This window comes from Misgurnus anguillicaudatus, chromosome 12, assembly GCF_027580225.2.
Source record: "Misgurnus anguillicaudatus chromosome 12, ASM2758022v2, whole genome shotgun sequence".
Lineage (NCBI taxonomy): Eukaryota > Metazoa > Chordata > Actinopteri > Cypriniformes > Cobitidae > Misgurnus > Misgurnus anguillicaudatus.
In genome coordinates, this window is record NC_073348.2 from 9,274,885 (window position 1) to 9,299,045 (window position 24,161).

The 24,161-nt window shown below is 36.4% G+C and overlaps 2 protein-coding genes across 2 annotated transcripts; both read right to left on the bottom strand.

Moving 5' to 3' along the window:
- Positions 1 to 2,314: 2,314 nt before the first annotated feature.
- Positions 2,315 to 4,730, bottom strand: LOC141369167 (uncharacterized). The gene is made up of 7 exons (XM_073874722.1): positions 4,509 to 4,730; positions 4,154 to 4,330; positions 3,894 to 4,038; positions 3,546 to 3,703; positions 3,199 to 3,441; positions 2,893 to 3,101; positions 2,315 to 2,813 (listed from the first exon to the last, which is right to left on the bottom strand). Exons 1-7 carry the CDS (start codon positions 4,646 to 4,648, stop codon positions 2,689 to 2,691), a joined length of 1,197 nt encoding a protein of 398 aa, XP_073730823.1. The 5' UTR covers positions 4,649 to 4,730; the 3' UTR covers positions 2,315 to 2,688.
- A 7,089-nt stretch (positions 4,731 to 11,819) lies between these two features.
- LOC141368891 (uncharacterized) lies at positions 11,820 to 21,486 on the bottom strand. The gene is made up of 9 exons (XM_073873680.1): positions 21,055 to 21,486; positions 20,700 to 20,876; positions 20,440 to 20,584; positions 20,108 to 20,251; positions 17,325 to 17,530; positions 12,781 to 13,005; positions 12,426 to 12,602; positions 12,166 to 12,310; positions 11,820 to 11,975 (listed from the first exon to the last, which is right to left on the bottom strand). The coding sequence occupies exons 1-9, from the start codon at positions 21,192 to 21,194 to the stop codon at positions 11,820 to 11,822; spliced, it is 1,515 nt and encodes a 504-aa protein (XP_073729781.1). The 5' UTR covers positions 21,195 to 21,486.
- Between the last annotated feature and the right edge of the window lie 2,675 nt (positions 21,487 to 24,161).

Below are 24,161 nucleotides of genomic sequence, written 5' to 3' on the forward strand. Positions count from 1 at the left end.
AACCCTGGGTCTGGATTCAAACTTGCCAATGAGATTGCAGCATTCCACATGCCCCTGCCAGGTGAGAATTGCACTGAAACTGATCTAGCCAATGAGGTTCAAGCAGGTGATAATGGCCCTAAAATCTGGTTTGAGTCAGTTATCAGAAAATTGTTTGTACAAGTTTTTATAATTTTCTATACGTTTCTAATTAATTAACTTTAAGTAAATATGACCAAATATTTGTAAACGGAACAAAATGAGCTTCATTTTGATAGGAAACACATGAAAAATGTAAATGCACTCCATCCTCAGATGATAAGGTGCAGAGAGGTGGCAGATAGGCATCCTATCAAACTGAAGCTTATTATGTTCAGTGTATTTGTATTTGATCAAATTTACTTATTTTTAACTAATGTTAAACTAATAAAAACATGTTCTTAAAATCAGAGTTTCAGCTAACTCAAACTGGGTTTCCCCTTTGCAATTCTAGCCAATGCCAGGGGAAGGCCATTCACACCTTGGCTGGGTGAGGGGAATCCAAACACACTATTTTGCTGGTTTGAATGTTAGGCCCTGAAAAACTGAGTCAGTTATCTCTGAAAAAGATGTTTAGGGTTGTGTAAGGTTTAAATAAATTATGTTTAGCTAAATGTGACTAAATATTTGTAAACTGAACATAATGAGCTTCATTTTGATAGGAAACACATGAAAAAGGCTTGAGATTTTAAAAGAAAAAAGAGTAAATGCACTCCATCCTCAGATGATAAGGTGCAGAGAGCTGGCAGATAGGCATCCTAGTTCAATTTACAAAGATTTCATCACTTTTTGATTAATGTAAACCTTACACAGATCTTTTTGAAACTAATAAAATGTGAAACTAATAAAAACATATGTTCTGAACCAGTTGAGTCAAACTGGTTTTTCCACTTGCATTGTCCTAGCCAATGCCAGGGGAAGGCCATTCACACCTTGGGGAATCTATATTGCTGGTTTGAATGTTAGGCCCTGAAAAACTGAGTCAGTTATCTCTGAAAAAGATGTTTAGCGTTGTGTAAGGTTTAAATTAATTACATTTAGCTAAATGTGACCAAATATTTGTAAACTGAACATAATTATCTTCAGTTTGATAGGATGCCTATCTGCCACCTCTCTGCACCTTATCATCTGAGGATGGAGTGCATGTACTCTTTGTTTCTTTTAAAATCTCAAGCTTTTTTCATGTTTCCTATCAAAATGAAGCTCATTATGTTCAGTTTACAAATATTTGGTCACATTTACTTATGTAATTAATTAGAAACTTAAAGAAACTTATAAAAACTTCTACAAACAATTTTCTGATAACTGACTCAAAACAGATTTTAGGGCCATTATCACGTGGCAGGGGCATTGGCTTGATCAGTTTCAGTGCAATTCTCACCTGACAGGGCATGTGGAATGCTGCAACCTCATTCACTAGTTTGAATCCAGACCCAGGGTTAAATAGAGATGGTAATAGTTTCAAACTATCCTGCAGGAGGACAACTTTGCTTTGACTTGGACTTCATCTGATACAGTTAATAAATACAACTCTTAAACTGTGTTAATAAGTCAGAATGCATGAAATAGCATTAAACCTCCCCTTTAAAGTTATTTGGTTTGTTTATATGTATTCAGGTTAGCATTTGTGTGTGGATAAACAAACAGGGCCAGCAAACCTATACATGTCCAGAAATGCAATGTGGATCTAGAATCCAAAAAGAACATGGAGGGAGTGGGGAGATGTTTGTAATTAGCATTTCCATTGTGTGTGTGTTTAAGTGAGTAAGTGAGATATTAAGTTGGTGGAGGTTGTTTTATTTTAAAGGAGTTGCAAAGGCCTTTCACGGGGAGTTTTGTTCTGCATTCATATAACAATGATTTTTCTATCCAAATATACTTTAGAAATATCTGTTTGCCTACAAATTACCCTTTTTATCGCAGAATGCTGTATTTGTAATGGTAGACTACGAATAAATGAACAGAAATAAAATAAACAATCGGTTAAGGGCAATTGCCTTTTATTAACAAGTTTAATCAAAGGTTACATTACAACACAAAAGAGAAAAGAGAGTTGAAATACATAGTCGAGGTGCTTCATCCCCGGGCATGGACGGGTTGTGGTGTGTTGACCGTGTGGGATCACTTTTCCTGATTTAAACTTTGACCCTCCTATTTTCTGCCTAATACATTTTCTTAAATTAAAACACTGCTAAAACAATGAAGCTGGTTTGGGGCCTAAGACTTGAACTGTATACTGGTTGTGTTGCAAATATATATAAAAAAACAGAAGTCAATGATTTTGTCAAAGTCAATGTTTTTTCGGCATGTAATGGGTGTGTGATTGTACAATTGAAGATCATACAAGCTTGTTTAATAATTTAATTGTTTATTTAAAGCTAAGCTTTAAATGTGTGTATCAAAGTAATGCTCGTTTTTTTGTTATGTTGCAAAGGCCTTTCACTTGAGTTTTGTTTTGCATTAATATAACATAGATTTGGCTATCCAAATATACTTTAAAAATAGAAAAATAAAATAAAAAATATACTCTAAAAATCACCCTTTTTATTACATAATGCTGCATTTGTAATGGTAGACTACCAAAACAAGAAAAAAATGTAATTAAACAACAGGTTAAGAGCAGTTGTGTTTTATTGAAAATGAAAATAATTAAATGTCTGGGGAAATTCTTCATTTCGGTCGTGCCTCCCACTGCCTCAGTATTAAGGTAGCCTTTGGAAGGTTGGAAGTCCACCCCTGCTTCCGGATCCAGGCCTCTATTCCAGTCTCAGACGGCTGATGCCGACCAAAGTGTTCTATAAAGACAAATCACGAGGAGCATTAGCTATTGTGGTGACACAATTTTTGATACAAAACGTGTATATTGATGCTTACCAAGAGCACTAGATTCACGTAGCTTGAGCTGCTCACTACGCCAGCGGTCATAGCAGTGCCGCTCGTGCTCGCCACACAGCTGATGTCGTTTTGCCTTTTTAGGAGGTGACCCGTCCAGAGTCACAGGGCAAGACTGGACAAGCATGTCGAATGCTGTCGTTTCATCCATCCTCTGCTCTCTGCACCCACCCTCTGCACTGGATCCAGGTCTGCAAGATCAATGAATAAACAATTAAGCCAATGAATGACTGCTTTGAGTAGCAACATTACAAATTATATAGTATATATAGATTTTATATGGCTTACCGTGCTTTTCCAACAATGTCCTCAATGACACGTAGCGCCAGGAATGGGTCTGCCGGAGTTCTCAGGTTGTACTGCTTCTTGGCTGTCTCTGGGGTGTGTCCCATCAACCGAGCCACCGCATTCAACTTCTTAGACATACGAGCGCGTATGCCATCCAGACGATCGATAAAGTCTCTACAATCAGTGTAGAGACTTTTGTCCTTGCTGCGAAGGCTAGTTGAAGTTAGTATGTACTTCATGAACCTTAAAGAGAGAAAGAAATGATTGTTATAGCCAGAAGACAGCATATCTGATAATTATCAGTTCACAGTTACATTATGTGTTTGTTACATTTACACAGTACTGACCTCTTGAGACTTTTCCAATAATTGAGCACTGTCTGTTTGGAGAGTTGGGTCTGGCTGAGTATGTTAAAGTACTCTCGCACCTTCTCCACATCCTGAACAAACAACAGGCTCGGCTCCTCTGAGTTCATGAAGTACATGAACCGAGATACATTTTCCACCTGTAATTATACATTACACATTAAAATCTGCAGAGCTCAATGTAAGACAGGCTAACTTAAATGTATAATTACACAGTAACAATGACACCTTAAAATAAAGTTTAACCTATGTTTTCTTCAAATGTATTTATTTATTTTTCTCTGTGTGTGTGTGTGTGACATTAACATGTATCTTTTCTTTTAAAATTACCTCTTGTTTGCATTTACGGTTGCCCAAGTCCACGCATAAATAGTGGTAAAATCCATCAAGAAGGTGGTGTTTGATGGAGTGCTTTTTGTAGAGGCCTTTTTTTACCATCTCCACCCGGACATCATCGGTCCACCGTGGCCCATTGCTGCAAAATCAAATAAACCAGGTGGTCAAATGATTGTGTATATGTTCAAGAGTAATCATATCCACTCTCTACATCTGCTATTTCTGTGTGAAACTGAAATGTAGTGTAACTTTACCTCTGATAGTACTCCTCAGAGTTCTCATCAGACGCTGGCTCTGGTTCTTCTGGTTCAACAGTTGGCGGCTCTCTCTCAGCATCTCTCGTGGAGCTGTGAGTAAATGAAGCTGGCGTATGAAGGATAGGAGGTATGTTCCTCACCACCAAGCCCTTCTTCTCCATTTCCTCTAACAAGCTAAGAAAAGAAAAACAGTGAATACACACACATTTGATGGAATATTGAGTATTGTACTGCAACAGTAGAAAGAACACTGCAAAATATGAATGTCTTACTTAGTATTTTTTTCTTGTTATCTAATATAAATATCTGAAAATAAACTAAATTCCAGTTTCAACTTAATTCAATAAACTACCTGGCCAGAGGATTAGCCGCTCCAAAAATCTCCAGAATCCTATGGTAGTCCCAAAAGCGCCCGTTGTGGGAGAACTCTGCCATTTCCTTCTTAGCCTGGAGTACAGTGGCTTGGATGTCCTCCTCAGTCCTTCCCTGCATGCACACCGTCCTGAGATGCCCAGGAAGAGTGCGCGGAGCTTTCCTGCAGATCGGGCAGAGGAAGTAAATCCTGCTGTGGTACTTTCTGTATGTACAAAAAAAAGGTTATTTCACTAGTAGTATTTTTGTCTTGTTTCCAGTCTAATATTTAATAATTTCTTAAAACAAGATGTATTATGTAGTTAGATATTTTGAATCATCATTTACTCAATCTCATGTTGTTACAAACCTGTATAAATTTCTTAGCTTATTTTGTGTTCATCAAAACAAACAATTTTAAGAAATGTTTGTAACCATTTACTTCCATAGTATTCTTTATTCCTACTATGGAAGTGAATGTGGTGAATGGAAACTGAAGCTCAATATGTTCATTTTACAAAGATTTGATCACATTTACTTATTTTTAATAAATATAAATAAGTTGCATAGTTCTAGCCAATGCCAGTGGAAGGCCACCCCTTAGCTGGGGTGAGGGGAATGCAGCCATCTTATTTTGCTAGTTTAAATGTTAGGCCCTGAAAAACTGATTTATCTCAGAAAAATATGTTTGTATAGTTTTAAATTAATTAAAAGTAAGTTAATATGATTAAATCTTTGTAAACTGAACATAATGAGCTTCATTTTGATAGGAAACACATAAAAAGCTTTAGATTTTAAAAGAAAAAAAGAGTATGTGGGTTCACAAACTGTTTGGTTACAAACATTTCTCAAATTTGAACTACCTCTTTAAGTCTTTAACAAACAAAGAAGGCAGCTTAACACAACTAATGTTATAAATTACTCACCCTTCAGAATCCATTTCAAGTTTTCAGATGAAAAATTCGTTTTCTAGAAGAAAAATCTGTGATTTGGTCTAAAACAAACCAGGTTGTCCTGAAGATAACAGTTACCTGTTTCCAAGGATGATCTGAACTGACCCTAGTGTCTCTATTTAACCCTGGGTCTGGATTCAAACTAGCCAATGAGGTTGCAGCATTCCACTTGCCCCTGCCAGGTGAGAATTGCACTGAAACTGATCTAGCCAATGAGGTTCAAGCAGGTGATAATGGCCCTAAAATCTGGTTTGAGTCAATTATCAGAAAATTGTTTGTACAAGTTTTTATAATTTTCTATACGTTTCTAATTAATTAACTTTAAGTAAATATGAACAAATATTTGTAAACGGAACAAAATGAGCTTCATTTTGATAGGAAACACATGAAAAATGTAAATGCACTCCATCCTCAGACGATAAGGTGCAGAGAGGTGGCAGATAGGCATCCTATCAAACTGAAGCTTATTATGTTCAGTGTATTTGTATTCGATCAAATTTACTAATTTTTAACTAATGTTAAACTAATAAAAACATGTTCTTAAAATCAGAGTTTCAGCTAACTCAAACTGGTTTTTCCACTTGCAAAGTTCTAGCCAATGCCAGGGGAAGGCCATTCACACCTTGGCTGGGTGAGGGGAATCCAGACACACTATTTTGCTGGTTTGAATGTTAGGCCCTGAAAACTGAGTTAGTTATCTCTGAAAAAGATGTTTAGGGTTGTGTAAGGTTTAAATTAATTACATTTAGCTAAACGTGACTAAATATTTGTAAACTGAACATAATGAGCTTCATTTTGATAGGAAACACATGAAAAAGGCTTGAGATTTTAAAAGAAAAAAAGAGTAAATGCAGTCCACCCTCTGATGATAAGGTGCAGAGAGGTGGCAGATAGGCATCCTAGTTCAATTTACAAAGATTTCATCACTTTTTGATTAATGTAAACCTTACACAGATCTTTTTGAAACTAATAAAATGTGAAACTAATAAAAACATATGTTCTGAACCAGTTAAGTCAAACTGTTTTTTCCACTTGCATTGTCCTAGCCAATGCCAGGGGAAGGCCATTCACACCTTGGGGAATCTATATTGCTGGTTTGAATGTTAGGCCCTGAAAAACTGAGTCAGTTATCTCTGAAAAAGATGTTTAGCGTTGTGTAAGGTTTAAATTAATTACATTTAGCTAAATGTGACCAAATATTTGTAAACTGAACATAATTATCTTCAGTTTGATAGGATGCCTATCTGCCACCTCTCTGCACCTTATCATTTGAGGATGGAGTGCATGTAGTCTTTGTTTCTTTTAAAATCTCAAGCTTTTTTCATGTTTCCTATCAAAATGAAGCTCATTATGTTCAGTTTACAAATATTTGGTCACATTTACTTATGTAATTAATTAGAAACTTAAAGAAACTTATAAAAACTTCTACAAACAATTTTCTGATAACTGACTCAAAACAGATTTTAGGGCCATTATCACGTGGCAGGGGCATTGGCTTGATCAGTTTCAGTGCAATTCTCACCTGACAGGGCATGTGGAATGCTGCACCCTCATTCACTAGTTTGAATCCAGACCCAGGGTTAAATAGAGATGGTAATAGTTTCAAACTATCCTGCAGGAGGACACCTTTGCTTTGACTTGGACCTCATCTGATACAGTTAATCAATGGCTGAACAAGCTCAGAAGAGGTAAGGCTTGTTTTTGTTAACGTATCCTTTTGAAAAGCATCCTCACTCTGGTCCAAACCATGAAAGACCTACCTTCACTGAAAGGGTTGTCTATACTAAACCATTTAGAGAGTATAAACATAACTATTTCAAAGTGCATTTTAAGGGTCAGTCAGCCCCAACCCTTACGAAAATTAACCATGGTTTTATTGTGGTAAAAGTGTAGTAACCACATTTTTCTTTTGGTGTATTGATTACTATTAACAAACACACTAACCATGGTTTAACTATAGTTTATGAAAACCATGGTTATTTAGTGGTTAATATGGTTTTTTGTTTTCATTGTAGTAAATACATAATAAAGGCTATATGTCTGGCGCCCATTTTACCTCGGGCAACTCTCGCTCACTTGTAACCGTAAACTGTTCAATTTTTTACATTTAAAGCATCCAGAATTATAGACACGTTAATAACCTTTGTAAGAAACACAACTATTTGAAAATCGGCAAGTTAAAAGTACATGTACCATTAAAACACAATGTTATGAGTGAGCGAGCTGTCCGAGGTAAGATGCCCGGCAGATGATGACGTCAGAGACTCTGCTGTAAACAGATGTAAACAGATCAACAGACTATATATATCTATATTTCATGGATTATATGCCTTTGTGGACAAAAATGGTGATTGGGTATATTCTATTAGATGGGTTTTATTGGTTATTCACGCATCTAAAACAGACTGGATTCGATTTGCGATCATTTTATCAACATAAAAGGTAAGAAGCACCGTTTATATTTTGCATGTTGTCATCCGGTCTTCTGTTACAAAATACTACATTTATGATGACAGAGTATCTGTATCTCAAAACGAAGACCATACACTGATGCTAAACCTGTAGACCTTTTATATGATGTATATAGGGTGGCCATCCGTGCCAGTTCCGCCGGACACGTCCCAAACATGTTTTCGGGTGCGTTCTCCGGAAGTCGCGTTGCTCGACCGCATACGTCATCGAGGTTCTCACATTTCAGTTAGAATACATTAGAAAATTAAGATTTGTTTCTTTTAAGACATACAATCATTGGAGTTTCATTCTTACCTTGAAACGTAACGGATGCTTTTCTGAAATTGAACCCGAAATATTAAACCTTGATGATGTATGCGGTCGACCAACGCGACTTCCGGAGAACGCACCCGAAAACATGTTCGGGACGTGTCCGGTGGAACTGGCACGAATGGCCACCCTAGATGTATAGTAATGTTAATATTATTAATGTATGTAGACAGTAGTTTATATAGATATTGTTAGCAACGTTAAAAAATCAACGTCATCCTGCCGCCGACCCTTTGTATTGTATTACTATCAGCAAAACCACGGTTTTACTAGTAAACATGGTTTTATGGTTGTAACTGTAGTAAAACCATGGTTTGTTTTCATAAGGGGAAATAGTGCACAGCGAGAGGTTAACTGTATGTGCTTATGTATTTGTGTTTTATTCAGAGGATCTGGATTAGGCTGGATCAGGACTGGTGCAGATTGAAAAGCTTCCTTGAGGAGATTAAATGCTGAGATGGCTTCTGGGAGTTAAGGGGAGCACTGATTAGACTATAGGTATTAATGAATCTTCTGTAGAATTTGGCAAAACCCAGGAAACGTTGTAGATCTTTCACAGAAAAAGGTAAGGGCCAGCCCTGGATCGCACCTACCTTACGTTGATCCATCTGTACTCCTTGTTGAGTGACGATATAACCCAGGAAGTGGACGCTGGTGGTGTGGAACTCACATTTGTCCAATTTTAGATATAGTTCATGTTCTCTAAGTTTTTCCAAGACTAGTTTCATGTGATAATGATGTTCTGCCAGGGAGGAAGAGTAGATGAGGTTGTCGTCTATGTAGACTACTACAAATCGGTTTAGGTACTCACAGAAGACCTTGTTCATATACCCTTGGTAAACGGCTAGTGAGTTGGAGTGTCTGAAGGGCATGACCTGGTATAGTGGCCTGAATGGGTAACAAAGGCAGTTTTCCACTCATCTTCATGTCCAGAGCCGGCCAAGCCACTAAGCAACCCTTGCAATTACAAAGGGCCCCGTGGCCAGCAGAGGGCCCCGTAGAGTCGAAAATATCTTTCTGGCCATAAAAAACAACAAAAAAGAGGCTGGAAGAAAAGAAGAAAGGAGATAAAGGTACGTAAACCTGTTGGCTTAATTTTCCATTACCTGTATCGGATAATCTGCAGCCTAAAACTCTTATATTATATTAACATTAGCCTAATTCTTACTTGTATTAACTTTTATGCTATTTACAAGTACGATAACAACTGCCTCGGCATCGCTATATATTATCCCTAAGGGATAATAAATAGCGATGCCGATGCGGTTGTTATAGCGAATAACAACCAATTAAACCAAGCCATGTAATAAATCCTAATAACATGCTGCATAAAGTTGGTTTAGTATTATACCAATTGCTGTGATGTTAAGCATTTAACAGAACAATATAAACCCAGTTTGGCTTCTACTCTAAAGGGCTAAAATTTGTTTACTCCTTATGACCCATTTTCTGGGGGCACTATTAAAGTATATGCTGCCAGTAAGCAAAGCTCCAGCTGTTGGTGAGTATAAAGTGGTGTAAAATGATAACCTTCTGCATTTTAAAAATTAAGTCTAACTTTATGTATAATTATTTTCTTTATTTCATTGCAGCTCCATCAACCACTTTCCTCCTTCACAACACCCAAGAAGCTGACAATGCTGGTAAGTTCTGTGTGTAACCCTGTTAAAAATGACATAAATAAGAATAAATAGTTAAAAGATGCATAAATAAGTTAAAAAAGTTAAGTGATTCATTTAATGAAGTTTATTCATGAGAATTAAAAATGTTAAGAATGTTAAAACAGCAATTTAATGTTTAAAGATTAAAAGTATGCTGACAGAAAATTCAGTTCACCACCCCTTTAATGGGCTAGTGATGTTAGTGCGTCATGTTAGCGACGCTGCAGCAGAGACCTGCAGGGGTGCAAACTTGTCACCTTTCGGCGAAATTCGCCGTTTTTGATCCATAATAGGTCATTTTTGTGATTCGTCTAGATCCGATGAGTTTTTGAAAATGAGGGGTTAGGGGGGTCTGCGACAGGGTAGCAGTAAATTAAATTATGAAAATCATGTCCAGCTATTGTGGTAACGATGTCAAATTACTAGCCAGTTTGGCGGGTTATGTTTTACAATTTATAGCTCCCTCATTTGCTGCCGAAGTTTAAGCAGTCTGCAGATTGAGTGCACACACTTAACTCATAGTATTTTCTCATTCGAGGTTACGCGCCCACGTCACGTTGCTGTGCGCGTGGTCATAAAAGCTTAACATTTGTACACCACAGTTTTAAATTAAGTGATTTTAAGACGTTGAAACACAAACAACAGTGCTATATGCGCTATATACCTGTTTCTGTTTGAGAGGAGCGTGAAAGCCGCGTATCCGCTTCTCAGTAAGCTTGTGAGTATTTTTGCCGCTGTATTAGCCTTTAATACAAAAATGCGTCAAAAGTCCCGGTTTTTGCAACTGTCCTCATATAAACACGACAATTCAGGGCTTAAGAGAAAGTAAACAGCTAAAAGAGAAAACACATGTGTAACAGTATATTAGATCCGGAGTCAGAATTCGGTCTTAAGGGGAAGTTACCAATTTTTGCTTCTGTCTGTCACTCGTGTTAATCAAACAGTATTGAGAGAAAATCTCTCACTGCTCTTAACTAAATAACTTTTCTACCTTTAATAACATTTGTACGTCGAATTGTACACGAGTTTGATTCAAGTTGCTCGTTCAGGGTTCATATTCTTAGAGCTATGACTGTGGAACAGAAAAAACACTCAATTATTTGTTTGTGTACTACTAAATAATAATGAAAACGCACATTTCTGTAACACTTTACAAAAAGGTTGTATTTGTTCACATTAGTAAATGCATTATGAACGAAAAATGAACATTATATTGTATATAAGCATTTATTAATTTTTGTTTATGTCATTACAGTAATTGGTATTAGTAATTGATGTTGCATTAACTAATGCTAACAGTTTCAAATTTGATTTAAATTAAAATGCTAAAATGAATAAGATTTACAATAAATAAATGACAAATTATAATATGTATGTATGTATGTCATGTATGTATGTCTGTATGTCATACATGTATGTTCATATATATATATATATATATATATATATATATATATATATATATATATATATATATATATATATATATATATATATATATATATACAGGGTCCGAAATTAACACCCGCCAAGCGCCAAATGCGGGTAGATTTTCAGTTTGGCGACTAAATTCAAAAGGCTAACGTTACCCGCCACACTGGCGGGTGATTTTCATACCAAAATAATAATGCAACATAATGTGTTTGCCAGTAACTAATCTGGGAATGAGGTGAGCTAGCCACAGAACGTCTCTACGCTCCAAGTCTCGCACTAGAGACGGTTTGTTTCTAGCTAGTACTGCAGGTAACTTGCGGTGTGCAGCTATCTGCTGCATATTAGCTATCAAAATGCATCCCCGCCCTGCCCGTCGGGCTATCTTGACTTATAGGGAGGAAACAATATATTTAAATTAGGGCTGTGAATCGATTAAAATTTTTAATCTAATTAATTACATACTCTGTGATTAATTAATCTAAATTAATCGCCTACATAATTTTTGAGCACTGTCTGTTTGGAGAGTTGGGTCTGGCTGAGTATGTTAAAGTACTCTCGCACCTTCTCCACATCCTGAACAAACAACAGGCTCGGCTCCTCTGAGTTCATGAAGTACATGAACCGAGATACATTTTCCACCTGTAATTATACATTACACATTAAAATCTGCAGAGCTCAATGTAAGACAGGCTAACTTAAATGTATAATTACACAGTAACAATGACACCTTAAAATAAAGTTTAACCTATGTTTTCTTCAAATGTATTTATTTATTTTTCTCTGTGTGTGTGTGTGTGACATTAACATGTATCTTTTCTTTTAAAATTACCTCTTGTTTGCATTTACGGTTGCCCAAGTCCACGCATAAATAGTGGTAAAATCCATCAAGAAGGTGGTGTTTGATGGAGTGCTTTTTGTAGAGGCCTTTTTTTACCATCTCCACCCGGACATCATCGGTCCACCGTGGCCCATTGCTGCAAAATCAAATAAACCAGGTGGTCAAATGATTGTGTATATGTTCAAGAGTAATCATATCCACTCTCTACATCTGCTATTTCTGTGTGAAACTGAAATGTAGTGTAACTTTACCTCTGATAGTACTCCTCAGAGTTCTCATCAGACGCTGGCTCTGGTTCTTCTGGTTCAACAGTTGGCGGCTCTCTCTCAGCATCTCTCGTGGAGCTGTGAGTAAATGAAGCTGGCGTATGAAGGATAGGAGGTATGTTCCTCACCACCAAGCCCTTCTTCTCCATTTCCTCTAACAAGCTAAGAAAAGAAAAACAGTGAATACACACACATTTGATGGAATATTGAGTATTGTACTGCAACAGTAGAAAGAACACTGCAAAATATGAATGTCTTACTTAGTATTTTTTTCTTGTTATCTAATATAAATATCTGAAAATAAACTAAATTCCAGTTTCAACTTAATTCAATAAACTACCTGGCCAGAGGATTAGCCGCTCCAAAAATCTCCAGAATCCTATGGTAGTCCCAAAAGCGCCCGTTGTGGGAGAACTCTGCCATTTCCTTCTTAGCCTGGAGTACAGTGGCTTGGATGTCCTCCTCAGTCCTTCCCTGCATGCACACCGTCCTGAGATGCCCAGGAAGAGTGCGCGGAGCTTTCCTGCAGATCGGGCAGAGGAAGTAAATCCTGCTGTGGTACTTTCTGTATGTACAAAAAAAAGGTTATTTCACTAGTAGTATTTTTGTCTTGTTTCCAGTCTAATATTTAATAATTTCTTAAAACAAGATGTATTATGTAGTTAGATATTTTGAATCATCATTTACTCAATCTCATGTTGTTACAAACCTGTATAAATTTCTTAGCTTATTTTGTGTTCATCAAAACAAACAATTTTAAGAAATGTTTGTAACCATTTACTTCCATAGTATTCTTTATTCCTACTATGGAAGTGAATGTGGTGAATGGAAACTGAAGCTCAATATGTTCATTTTACAAAGATTTGATCACATTTACTTATTTTTAATAAATATAAATAAGTTGCATAGTTCTAGCCAATGCCAGTGGAAGGCCACCCCTTAGCTGGGGTGAGGGGAATGCAGCCATCTTATTTTGCTAGTTTAAATGTTAGGCCCTGAAAAACTGATTTATCTCAGAAAAATATGTTTGTATAGTTTTAAATTAATTAAAAGTAAGTTAATATGATTAAATCTTTGTAAACTGAACATAATGAGCTTCATTTTGATAGGAAACACATAAAAAGCTTTAGATTTTAAAAGAAAAAAAGAGTATGTGGGTTCACAAACTGTTTGGTTACAAACATTTCTCAAATTTGAACTACCTCTTTAAGTCTTTAACAAACAAAGAAGGCAGCTTAACACAACTAATGTTATAAATTACTCACCCTTCAGAATCCATTTCAAGTTTTCAGATGAAAAATTCGTTTTCTAGAAGAAAAATCTGTGATTTGGTCTAAAACAAACCAGGTTGTCCTGAAGATAACAGTTACCTGTTTCCAAGGATGATCTGAACTGACCCTAGTGTCTCTATTTAACCCTGGGTCTGGATTCAAACTAGCCAATGAGGTTGCAGCATTCCACTTGCCCCTGCCAGGTGAGAATTGCACTGAAACTGATCTAGCCAATGAGGTTCAAGCAGGTGATAATGGCCCTAAAATCTGGTTTGAGTCAATTATCAGAAAATTGTTTGTACAAGTTTTTATAATTTTCTATACGTTTCTAATTAATTAACTTTAAGTAAATATGAACAAATATTTGTAAACGGAACAAAATGAGCTTCATTTTGATAGGAAACACATGAAAAATGTAAATGCACTCCATCCTCAGACGATAAGGTGCAGAGAGGTGGCAGATAGGCATCCTATCAAACTGAAGCTTATTATGTTCAGTGTATTTGTATTCGATCAAATTTACTAATTTTTAACTAATGTTAAACTAATAAAAACATGTTCTTAAAATCAGAGTTTCAGCTAACTCAAACTGGTTTTTCCACTTGCAAAGTTCTAGCCAATGCCAGGGGAAGGCCATTCACACCTTGGCTGGGTGAGGGGAATCCAGACACACTATTTTGCTGGTTTGAATGTAAGGCCCTGAAAACTGAGTTAGTTATCTCTGAAAAAGATGTTTAGGGTTGTGTAAGGTTTAAATTAATTACATTTAGCTAAACGTGACTAAATATTTGTAAACTGAACATAATGAGCTTCATTTTGATAGGAAACACATGAAAAAGGCTTGAGATTTTAAAAGAAAAAAAGAGTAAATGCAGTCCACCCTCTGATGATAAGGTGCAGAGAGGTGGCAGATAGGCATCCTAGTTCAATTTACAAAGATTTCATCACTTTTTGATTAATGTAAACCTTACACAGATCTTTTTGAAACTAATAAAATGTGAAACTAATAAAAACATATGTTCTGAACCAGTTAAGTCAAACTGTTTTTTCCACTTGCATTGTCCTAGCCAATGCCAGGGGAAGGCCATTCACACCTTGGGGAATCTATATTGCTGGTTTGAATGTTAGGCCCTGAAAAACTGAGTCAGTTATCTCTGAAAAAGATGTTTAGCGTTGTGTAAGGTTTAAATTAATTACATTTAGCTAAATGTGACCAAATATTTGTAAACTGAACATAATTATCTTCAGTTTGATAGGATGCCTATCTGCCACCTCTCTGCACCTTATCATTTGAGGATGGAGTGCATGTAGTCTTTGTTTCTTTTAAAATCTCAAGCTTTTTTCATGTTTCCTATCAAAATGAAGCTCATTATGTTCAGTTTACAAATATTTGGTCACATTTACTTATGTAATTAATTAGAAACTTAAAGAAACTTATAAAAACTTCTACAAACAATTTTCTGATAACTGACTCAAAACAGATTTTAGGGCCATTATCACGTGGCAGGGGCATTGGCTTGATCAGTTTCAGTGCAATTCTCACCTGACAGGGCATGTGGAATGCTGCACCCTCATTCACTAGTTTGAATCCAGACCCAGGGTTAAATAGAGATGGTAATAGTTTCAAACTATCCTGCAGGAGGACACCTTTGCTTTGACTTGGACCTCATCTGATACAGTTAATCAATGGCTGAACAAGCTCAGAAGAGGTAAGGCTTGTTTTTGTTAACGTATCCTTTTGAAAAGCATCCTCACTCTGGTCCAAACCATGAAAGACCTACCTTCACTGAAAGGGTTGTCTATACTAAACCATTTAGAGAGTATAAACATAACTATTTCAAAGTGCATTTTAAGGGTCAGTCAGCCCCAACCCTTACGAAAATTAACCATGGTTTTATTGTGGTAAAAGTGTAGTAACCACATTTTTCTTTTGGTGTATTGATTACTATTAACAAACACACTAACCATGGTTTAACTATAGTTTATGAAAACCATGGTTATTTAGTGGTTAATATGGTTTTTTGTTTTCATTGTAGTAAATACATAATAAAGGCTATATGTCTGGCGCCCATTTTACCTCGGGCAACTCTCGCTCACTTGTAACCGTAAACTGTTCAATTTTTTACATTTAAAGCATCCAGAATTATAGACACGTTAATAACCTTTGTAAGAAACACAACTATTTGAAAATCGGCAAGTTAAAAGTACATGTACCATTAAAACACAATGTTATGAGTGAGCGAGCTGTCCGAGGTAAGATGCCCGGCAGATGATGACGTCAGAGACTCTGCTGTAAACAGATGTAAACAGATCAACAGACTATATATATCTATATTTCATGGATTATATGCCTTTGTGGACAAAAATGGTGATTGGGTATATTCTATTAGATGGGTTTTATTGGTTATTCACGCATCTAAAACAGACTGGATTCGATTTGCGATCATTTTATCAACATAAAAGGTAAGAAGCACCGTTTATATTTTGCATGTTGTCATCCGGTCTTCTGTTACAAAATACTACATTTATGATGACAGAGTATCTGTATCTCAAAACGAAGACCATACACTGATGCTAAACCTGTAGACCTTTTATATGATGTATATAGGGTGGCCATCCGTGCCAGTTCCGCCGGACACGTCCCAAACATGTTTTCGGGTGCGTTCTCCGGAAGTCGCGTTGCTCGACCGCATACGTCATCGAGGTTCTCACATTTCAGTTAGAATACATTAGAAAATTAAGATTTGTTTCTTTTAAGACATACAATCATTGGAGTTTCATTCTTACCTTGAAACGTAACGGATGCTTTTCTGAAATTGAACCCGAAATATTAAACCTTGATGATGTATGCGGTCGACCAACGCGACTTCCGGAGAACGCACCCGAAAACATGTTCGGGACGTGTCCGGTGGAACTGGCACGAATGGCCACCCTAGATGTATAGTAATGTTAATATTATTAATGTATGTAGACAGTAGTTTATATAGATATTGTTAGCAACGTTAAAAAATCGACGTCATCCTGCCGCCGACCCTTTGTATTGTATTACTATCAGCAAAACCACGGTTTTACTAGTAAACATGGTTTTATGGTTGTAACTGTAGTAAAACCATGGTTTGTTTTCATAAGGGGAAATAGTGCACAGCGAGAGGTTAACTGTATGTGCTTATGTATTTGTGTTTTATTCAGAGGATCTGGATTAGGCTGGATCAGGACTGGTGCAGATTGAAAAGCTTCCTTGAGGAGATTAAATGCTGAGATGGCTTCTGGGAGTTAAGGGGAGCACTGATTAGACTATAGGTATTAATGAATCTTCTGTAGAATTTGGCAAAACCCAGGAAACGTTGTAGATCTTTCACAGAAAAAGGTAAGGGCCAGCCCTGGATCGCACCTACCTTACGTTGATCCATCTGTACTCCTTGTTGAGTGACGATATAACCCAGGAAGTGGACGCTGGTGGTGTGGAACTCACATTTGTCCAATTTTAGATATAGTTCATGTTCTCTAAGTTTTTCCAAGACTAGTTTCATGTGATAATGATGTTCTGCCAGGGAGGAAGAGTAGATGAGGTTGTCGTCTATGTAGACTACTACAAATCGGTTTAGGTACTCACAGAAGACCTTGTTCATATACCCTTGGTAAACGGCTAGTGAGTTGGAGTGTCTGAAGGGCATGACCTGGTATAGTGGCCTGAATGGGTAACAAAGGCAGTTTTCCACTCATCTTCATGTCCAGAGCCGGCCAAGCCACTAAGCAACCCTTGCAATTACAAAGGGCCCCGTGGCCAGCAGAGGGCCCCGTAGAGTCGAAAATATCTTTCTGGCCATAAAAAACAACAAAAAAGAGGCTGGAAGAAAAGAAGAAAGGAGATAAAGGTACGTAAACCTGTTGGCTTAATTTTCCATTACCTGTATCGGATAATCTGCAGCCTAAAACTCTTATATTATATTAACATTAGCCTAATTCTTACTTGTATTAACTTTTATGCTATTTACAAGTACGATAACAACTGCCTCGGCATCGCTATATATTATCCCTAAGGGATAATAAATAGCGATGCCGATGCGGTTGTTATAGCGAATAACAACCAATTAAACCAAGCCATGTAATAAATCCTAATAACATGCTGCATAAAGTTGGTTTAGTATTATACCAATTGCTGTGATGTTAAGCATTTAACAGAACAATATAAACCCAGTTTGGCTTCTACTCTAAAGGGCTAAAATTTGTTTACTCCTTATGACCCATTTTCTGGGGGCACTATTAAAGTATATGCTGCCAGTAAGCAAAGCTCCAGCTGTTGGTGAGTATAAAGTGGTGTAAAATGATAACCTTCTGCATTTTAAAAATTAAGTCTAACTTTATGTATAATTATTTTCTTTATTTCATTGCAGCTCCATCAACCACTTTCCTCCTTCACAACACCCAAGAAGCTGACAATGCTGGTAAGTTCTGTGTGTAACCCTGTTAAAAATGACATAAATAAGAATAAATAGTTAAAAGATGCATAAATAAGTTAAAAAAGTTAAGTGATTCATTTAATGAAGTTTATTCATGAGAATTAAAAATGTTAAGAATGTTAAAACAGCAATTTAATGTTTAAAGATTAAAAGTATGCTGACAGAAAATTCAGTTCACCACCCCTTTAATGGGCTAGTGATGTTAGTGCGTCATGTTAGCGACGCTGCAGCAGAGACCTGCAGGGGTGCAAACTTGTCACCTTTCGGCGAAATTCGCCGTTTTTGATCCATAATAGGTCATTTTTGTGATTCGTCTAGATCCGATGAGTTTTTGAAAATGAGGGGTTAGGGGGGTCTGCGACAGGGTAGCAGTAAATTAAATTATGAAAATCATGTCCAGCTATTGTGGTAACGATGTCAAATTACTAGCCAGTTTGGCGGGTTATGTTTTACAATTTATAGCTCCCTCATTTGCTGCCGAAGTTTAAGCAGTCTGCAGATTGAGTGCACACACTTAACTCATAGTATTTTCTCATTCGAGGTTACGCGCCCACGTCACGTTGCTGTGCGCGTGGTCATAAAAGCTTAACATTTGTACACCACAGTTTTAAATTAAGTGATTTTAAGACGTTGAAACACAAACAACAGTGCTATATGCGCTATATACCTGTTTCTGTTTGAGAGGAGCGTGAAAGCCGCGTATCCGCTTCTCAGTAAGCTTGTGAGTATTTTTGCCGCTGTATTAGCCTTTAATACAAAAATGCGTCAAAAGTCCCGGTTTTTGCAACTGTCCTCATATAAACACGACAATTCAGGGCTTAAGAGAAAGTAAACAGCTAAAAGAGAAAACACATGTGTAACAGTATATTAGATCCGGAGTCAGAATTCGGTCTTAAGGGGAAGTTACCAATTTTTGCTTCTGTCTGTCACTCGTGTTAATCAAACAGTATTGAGAGAAAATCTCTCACTGCTCTTAACTAAATAACTTTTCTACCTTTAATAACATTTGTACGTCGAATTGTACACGAGTTTGATTCAAGTTGCTCGTTCAGGGTTCATATTCTTAGAGCTATGACTGTGGAACAGAAAAAACACTCAATTATTTGTTTGTGTACTACTAAATAATAATGAAAACGCACATTTCTGTAACACTTTACAAAAAGGTTGTATTTGTTCACATTAGTAAATGCATTATGAACGAAAAATGAACATTATATTGTATATAAGCATTTATTAATTTTTGTTTATGTCATTACAGTAATTGGTATTAGTAATTGATGTTGCATTAACTAATGCTAACAGTTTCAAATTTGATTTAAATTAAAATGCTAAAATGAATAAGATTTACAATAAATAAATGACAAATTATAATATGTATGTATGTATGTCATGTATGTATGTCTGTATGTCATACATGTATGTTCATATATATATATATATATATATATATATATATATATATATATATATATATATATATATATATATATATATATATATATATATATATATACAGGGTCCGAAATTAACACCCGCCAAGCGCCAAATGCGGGTAGATTTTCAGTTTGGCGACTAAATTCAAAAGGCTAACGTTACCCGCCACACTGGCGGGTGATTTTCATACCAAAATAATAATGCAACATAATGTGTTTGCCAGTAACTAATCTGGGAATGAGGTGAGCTAGCCACAGAACGTCTCTACGCTCCAAGTCTCGCACTAGAGACGGTTTGTTTCTAGCTAGTACTGCAGGTAACTTGCGGTGTGCAGCTATCTGCTGCATATTAGCTATCAAAATGCATCCCCGCCCTGCCCGTCGGGCTATCTTGACTTATAGGGAGGAAACAATATATTTAAATTAGGGCTGTGAATCGATTAAAATTTTTAATCTAATTAATTACATACTCTGTGATTAATTAATCTAAATTAATCGCCTACATAATTTTTGAGCACTGTCTGTTTGGAGAGTTGGGTCTGGCTGAGTATGTTAAAGTACTCTCGCACCTTCTCCACATCCTGAACAAACAACAGGCTCGGCTCCTCTGAGTTCATGAAGTACATGAACCGAGATACATTTTCCACCTGTAATTATACATTACACATTAAAATCTGCAGAGCTCAATGTAAGACAGGCTAACTTAAATTTATAATTACACAGTAACAATGACACCTTAAAATAAAGTTTAACCTATGTTTTCTTCAAATGTATTTATTTATTTTTCTCTGTGTGTGTGTGTGACATTAACATGTATCTTTTCTTTTAAAATTACCTCTTGTTTGCATTTACGGTTGCCCAAGTCCACGCGTAAATAGTGGAAAAATCCATCAAGAAGGTGGTGTTTGATGGAGTGCTTTTTGTAGAGGCCTTTTTTTACCATCTCCACCCGGACATCATCGGTCCACCGTGGCCCATTGCTGCAAAATCAAATAAACCAGGTGGTCAAATGATTGTGTATATGTTCAAGAGTAATCATATCCAATCTCTACATCTGCTATTTCTGTGTGAAACTGAAATGTAGTGAAACTTTACCTCTGATAGTACTCCTCAGAGTTCTCATCAGACGCTGGCTCTGGTTCTTCTGGTTCAACAGCTGGTGGCTCTCTCTCAGCATCTCTCGTGGTGCTGTGAGTAAATGAAGCTGGCGTATGAAGGATAGGAGGTATGTTCCTCACCACCAAGCCCTTCTTCTTCATTTCCTCTAACAAGCTAAGAAAAGAAAAACAGTGAATACACACACATTTGATGGAATATTGGGTATTGTACTGCAACAGTAGAAAGAACACTGCAAAAAATGAATGTCTTACTTAGTATTTTTGTCTTGTTATCTTATATAAATATCTGAAAATAAACCAAATTCCAGTTTCAACTTAATTCAATAAACTACCTGGCCAGAGGATTAGCCGCTCCAAAAATCTCCAGAATCCTATGGTAGTCCCAAAAGCGCCCTTTGTGGGAGAACTCTGCCATTTCCTTCTTAGCCTGCAGTACAGTGGCTTGGATGTCCTCCTCAGTCCTTCCCTGCATGCACACCGTCCTGAGATGCCCAGGAAGAGTGCGCGGAGCCTTCCTGCAGATCGGGCAGAGGAAGTAAATCCTGCTGTGGTACTTTCTGTATGTACAAAAAAATAAAGGTTATTTCACTAGTAGTATTTTTGTCTTGTTTCCAGTCCAATATTTAAATTTCTAAAAACAAGATCCATTATGTAGTTAGATATTTTGAATCATCATTTACTCACTCTCATTACAAACCTCTATAAATTTATTTGTTTGTTTTGATGAAGAAAGATGTTTTAAGAAATGTTTGTAACCATTTACTTCCATAATATTCTTTATTCTTTCTATGGAAGTGAATGTGGTGAATGGAAACCGTTTCAAACTGAAGCTCAATATGTTCATTTTACAAAGATTTGATCACATTTACTTATTTTTAATTAATATAAATAAGTTGGATAGTTCTAGCCAATGCCAGTGGAAGGCCACACCTTAGCTGGGGTGAGGGGAATGCAGCCATCTTATTTTGCTAGTTTGAATGTTAGGCCCTGAAAAACTGATTTATCTCAGAAAAATATGTTTGTATAGTTTTAAATTAATTAAAAGTAAGTTAATGTGATTAAATCTTTGTAAACTGAACATAATGAGCTTCATTTTGATAGGAAACAGATAAAAAAGCTTTAGATTTTAAAAGAAAAAAAAGAGTATGTGGGTCCACAAACAGTTACAAACATTTCTCAAATGTGAACTACCTCTTTAAGTCTTTTAACAAACAAAAAAGGCAGCTTAACACAACTGATGTTATAAATTACTCACCCTTCAGAATCCATTTCAAGTTTTCAGATGAAAAATTCGTTTTCTAGAAGAAAAATATGTGATTTGGTCTAAAACAAACCAGGTTGTCCAGAAGATAACAGTTACCTGTTTCCAAGGATGATCTGAACTGACCCTAGTGTCTCTATTTAACCCTGGGTCTGGATTCAAACTAGCCAATGAGGTTGCAGCATTCCACATGCCCCTGCCAGGTGAGAATTGCACTGAAACTGATCTAGCCAATGAGGTTCAAGCAGGTGATAATGGCCCTAAAATCTGGTTTGAGTCAGTTATCAGAAAATTGTTTGTACAAGTTTTTATAATTTTCTATACGTTTCTAATTAATTAACTTTAAGTAAATATGAACAAATATTTGTAAACTGAACAAAATGAGCTTCATTTTGATAGGAAACACATGAAAAATGTAAATGCACTCCATCCTCAGACGATAAGGTGCAGAGAGGTGGCAGATAGGGATCCTATCAAACTGAAGCTTATTATGTTCAGTGTATTTGTATTCGATCAAATTTACTAATTTTTAACTAATGTTAAACTAATAAAAACATGTTCTTAAAATCAGAGTTTCAGCTAACTCAAACTGGGTTTTCCACTTGCAAAGTTCTAGCCAATGCCAGGGGAAGGCCATTCACACCTTAGCTGGGTGAGGGGAATCCAGACACACTATTTTGCTGGTTTGAAAGTTAGGCCCTGAAAAACTGAGTCAGTTATCTCTGAAAAAGATGTTTAGGGTTGTGTAAGGTTTAAATTCATTACATTTAGCTAAATGTGACTAAATATTTGTAAACTGAACATAATGAGCTTCATTTTGATAGGAAACACATGAAAAAGGCTTGAGATTTTAAAAGAAAAAAGAGTAAATGCACTCCATCCTCAGATGATAAGGTGCAGAGAGGTGGCAGATAGGCATCCTAGTTCAATTTACAAAGATTTCATCACTTTTTGATTAATGTAAACCTTACACAGATCTTTTTGAAACTAATAAAATGTTAAACTAATAAAAACATATGTTCTGAACCAGTTAAGTCAAACTGGTTTTTCCACTTGCATTGCCCTAGCCAATGCCAGGGGAAGGCCATTCACACCTTGGGGAATCTATTTTGCTGGTTTGAATGTTAGGCCCTGAAAAACTGAGTCAGTTATCTCTGAAAAAGATGTTTAGCGTTGTGTAAGGTTTAAATTAATTACATTTAGCTAAATGTGACCAAATATTTGTAAACTGAACATAATTATCTTCAGTTTGATAGGATGCCTATCTGCCACCTCTCTGCACCTTATCATTTGAGGATGGAGTGCATGTAGTCTTTGTTTCTTTTAAAATCTCAAGCTTTTTTCATGTTTCCTATCAAAATGAAGCTCATTATGTTCAGTTTACAAATATTTGGTCACATTTACTTATGTAATTAATTAGAAACTTAAAGAAACTTATAAAAACTTGTACAAACAATTTTCTGATAACTGACTCAAAACAGATTTTAGGGCCATTATCACGTGGCAGGGGCATTGGCTTGATCAGTTTCAGTGCAATTCTCACCTGACAGGGCATGTGGAATGCTGCACCCTCATTCACTAGTTTGAATCCAGACCCAGGGTTAAATAGAGATGGTAATAGTTTCAAACTATCCTGCAGGAGGACACCTTTGCTTTGACTTGGATTTCATCTGATACAGTTAATCAATGGCTGAACAAGCTCAGAAGAGGTAAGGCTTGTTTTTGTTAACGTATCCTTTTGAAAAGCATCCTCACTCTGGTCCAAACCATGAAAGACCTACCTTCACTGAAAGGGTTGTCTATACTAAACCATTTAGAGAGTATAAACATAACTATTTCAAAGTGCATTTTAAGGGTCAGTCAGCCCCAACCCTTACGAAAATTAACCATGGTTTTATTGTGGTAAAAGTGTAGTAACCACATTTTTCTTTTGGTGTATTGATTACTATTAACAAACACACTAACCATGGTGGTTAATATGGTTTTTTGTTTTCATTGTAGTAAATACATAATAAAGGCTATATGTCTGGCGCCCATTTTACCTCGGGCAACTCTCGCTCACTTGTAACCGTAAACTGTTCAATTTTTTACATTTAAAGCATCCAGAATTATAGACACGTTAATAACCTTTGTAAGAAACACAACTATTTGAAAATCGGCAAGTTAAAAGTACATGTA

What these genes read in the sequence shown, in the direction of transcription:
- LOC141369167 (XM_073874722.1), bottom strand. Translation starts at nt 4,648, where the DNA reads ATGCAGGGAAGGACTGAGGAGGACATCCAAGCCACTGTACTCCAGGCT. An exon ending in TCTGAGGAGTACTATCAGAG is followed by an intron (nt 4,039 to 4,153) that starts GTAAAGTTACAC and finishes TTGATTTTGCAG; the next exon opens with CAATGGGCCACGGTGGACCG. An exon ending in GACATTGTTGGAAAAGCACG is followed by an intron (nt 3,102 to 3,198) that starts GTAAGCCATATA and finishes TTGATCTTGCAG; the next exon opens with ACCTGGATCCAGTGCAGAGG.
- LOC141368891 (XM_073873680.1), bottom strand. Translation starts at nt 21,194, where the DNA reads ATGCAGGGAAGGACTGAGGAGGACATCCAAGCCACTGTACTGCAGGCT. An exon ending in TCTGAGGAGTACTATCAGAG is followed by an intron (nt 20,585 to 20,699) that starts GTAAAGTTTCAC and finishes TTGATTTTGCAG; the next exon opens with CAATGGGCCACGGTGGACCG. An exon ending in GTATATGAACAAGGTCTTCT is followed by an intron (nt 13,006 to 17,324) that starts GTGAGTACCTAA and finishes TTGTACATACAG; the next exon opens with AAAGTACCACAGCAGGATTT.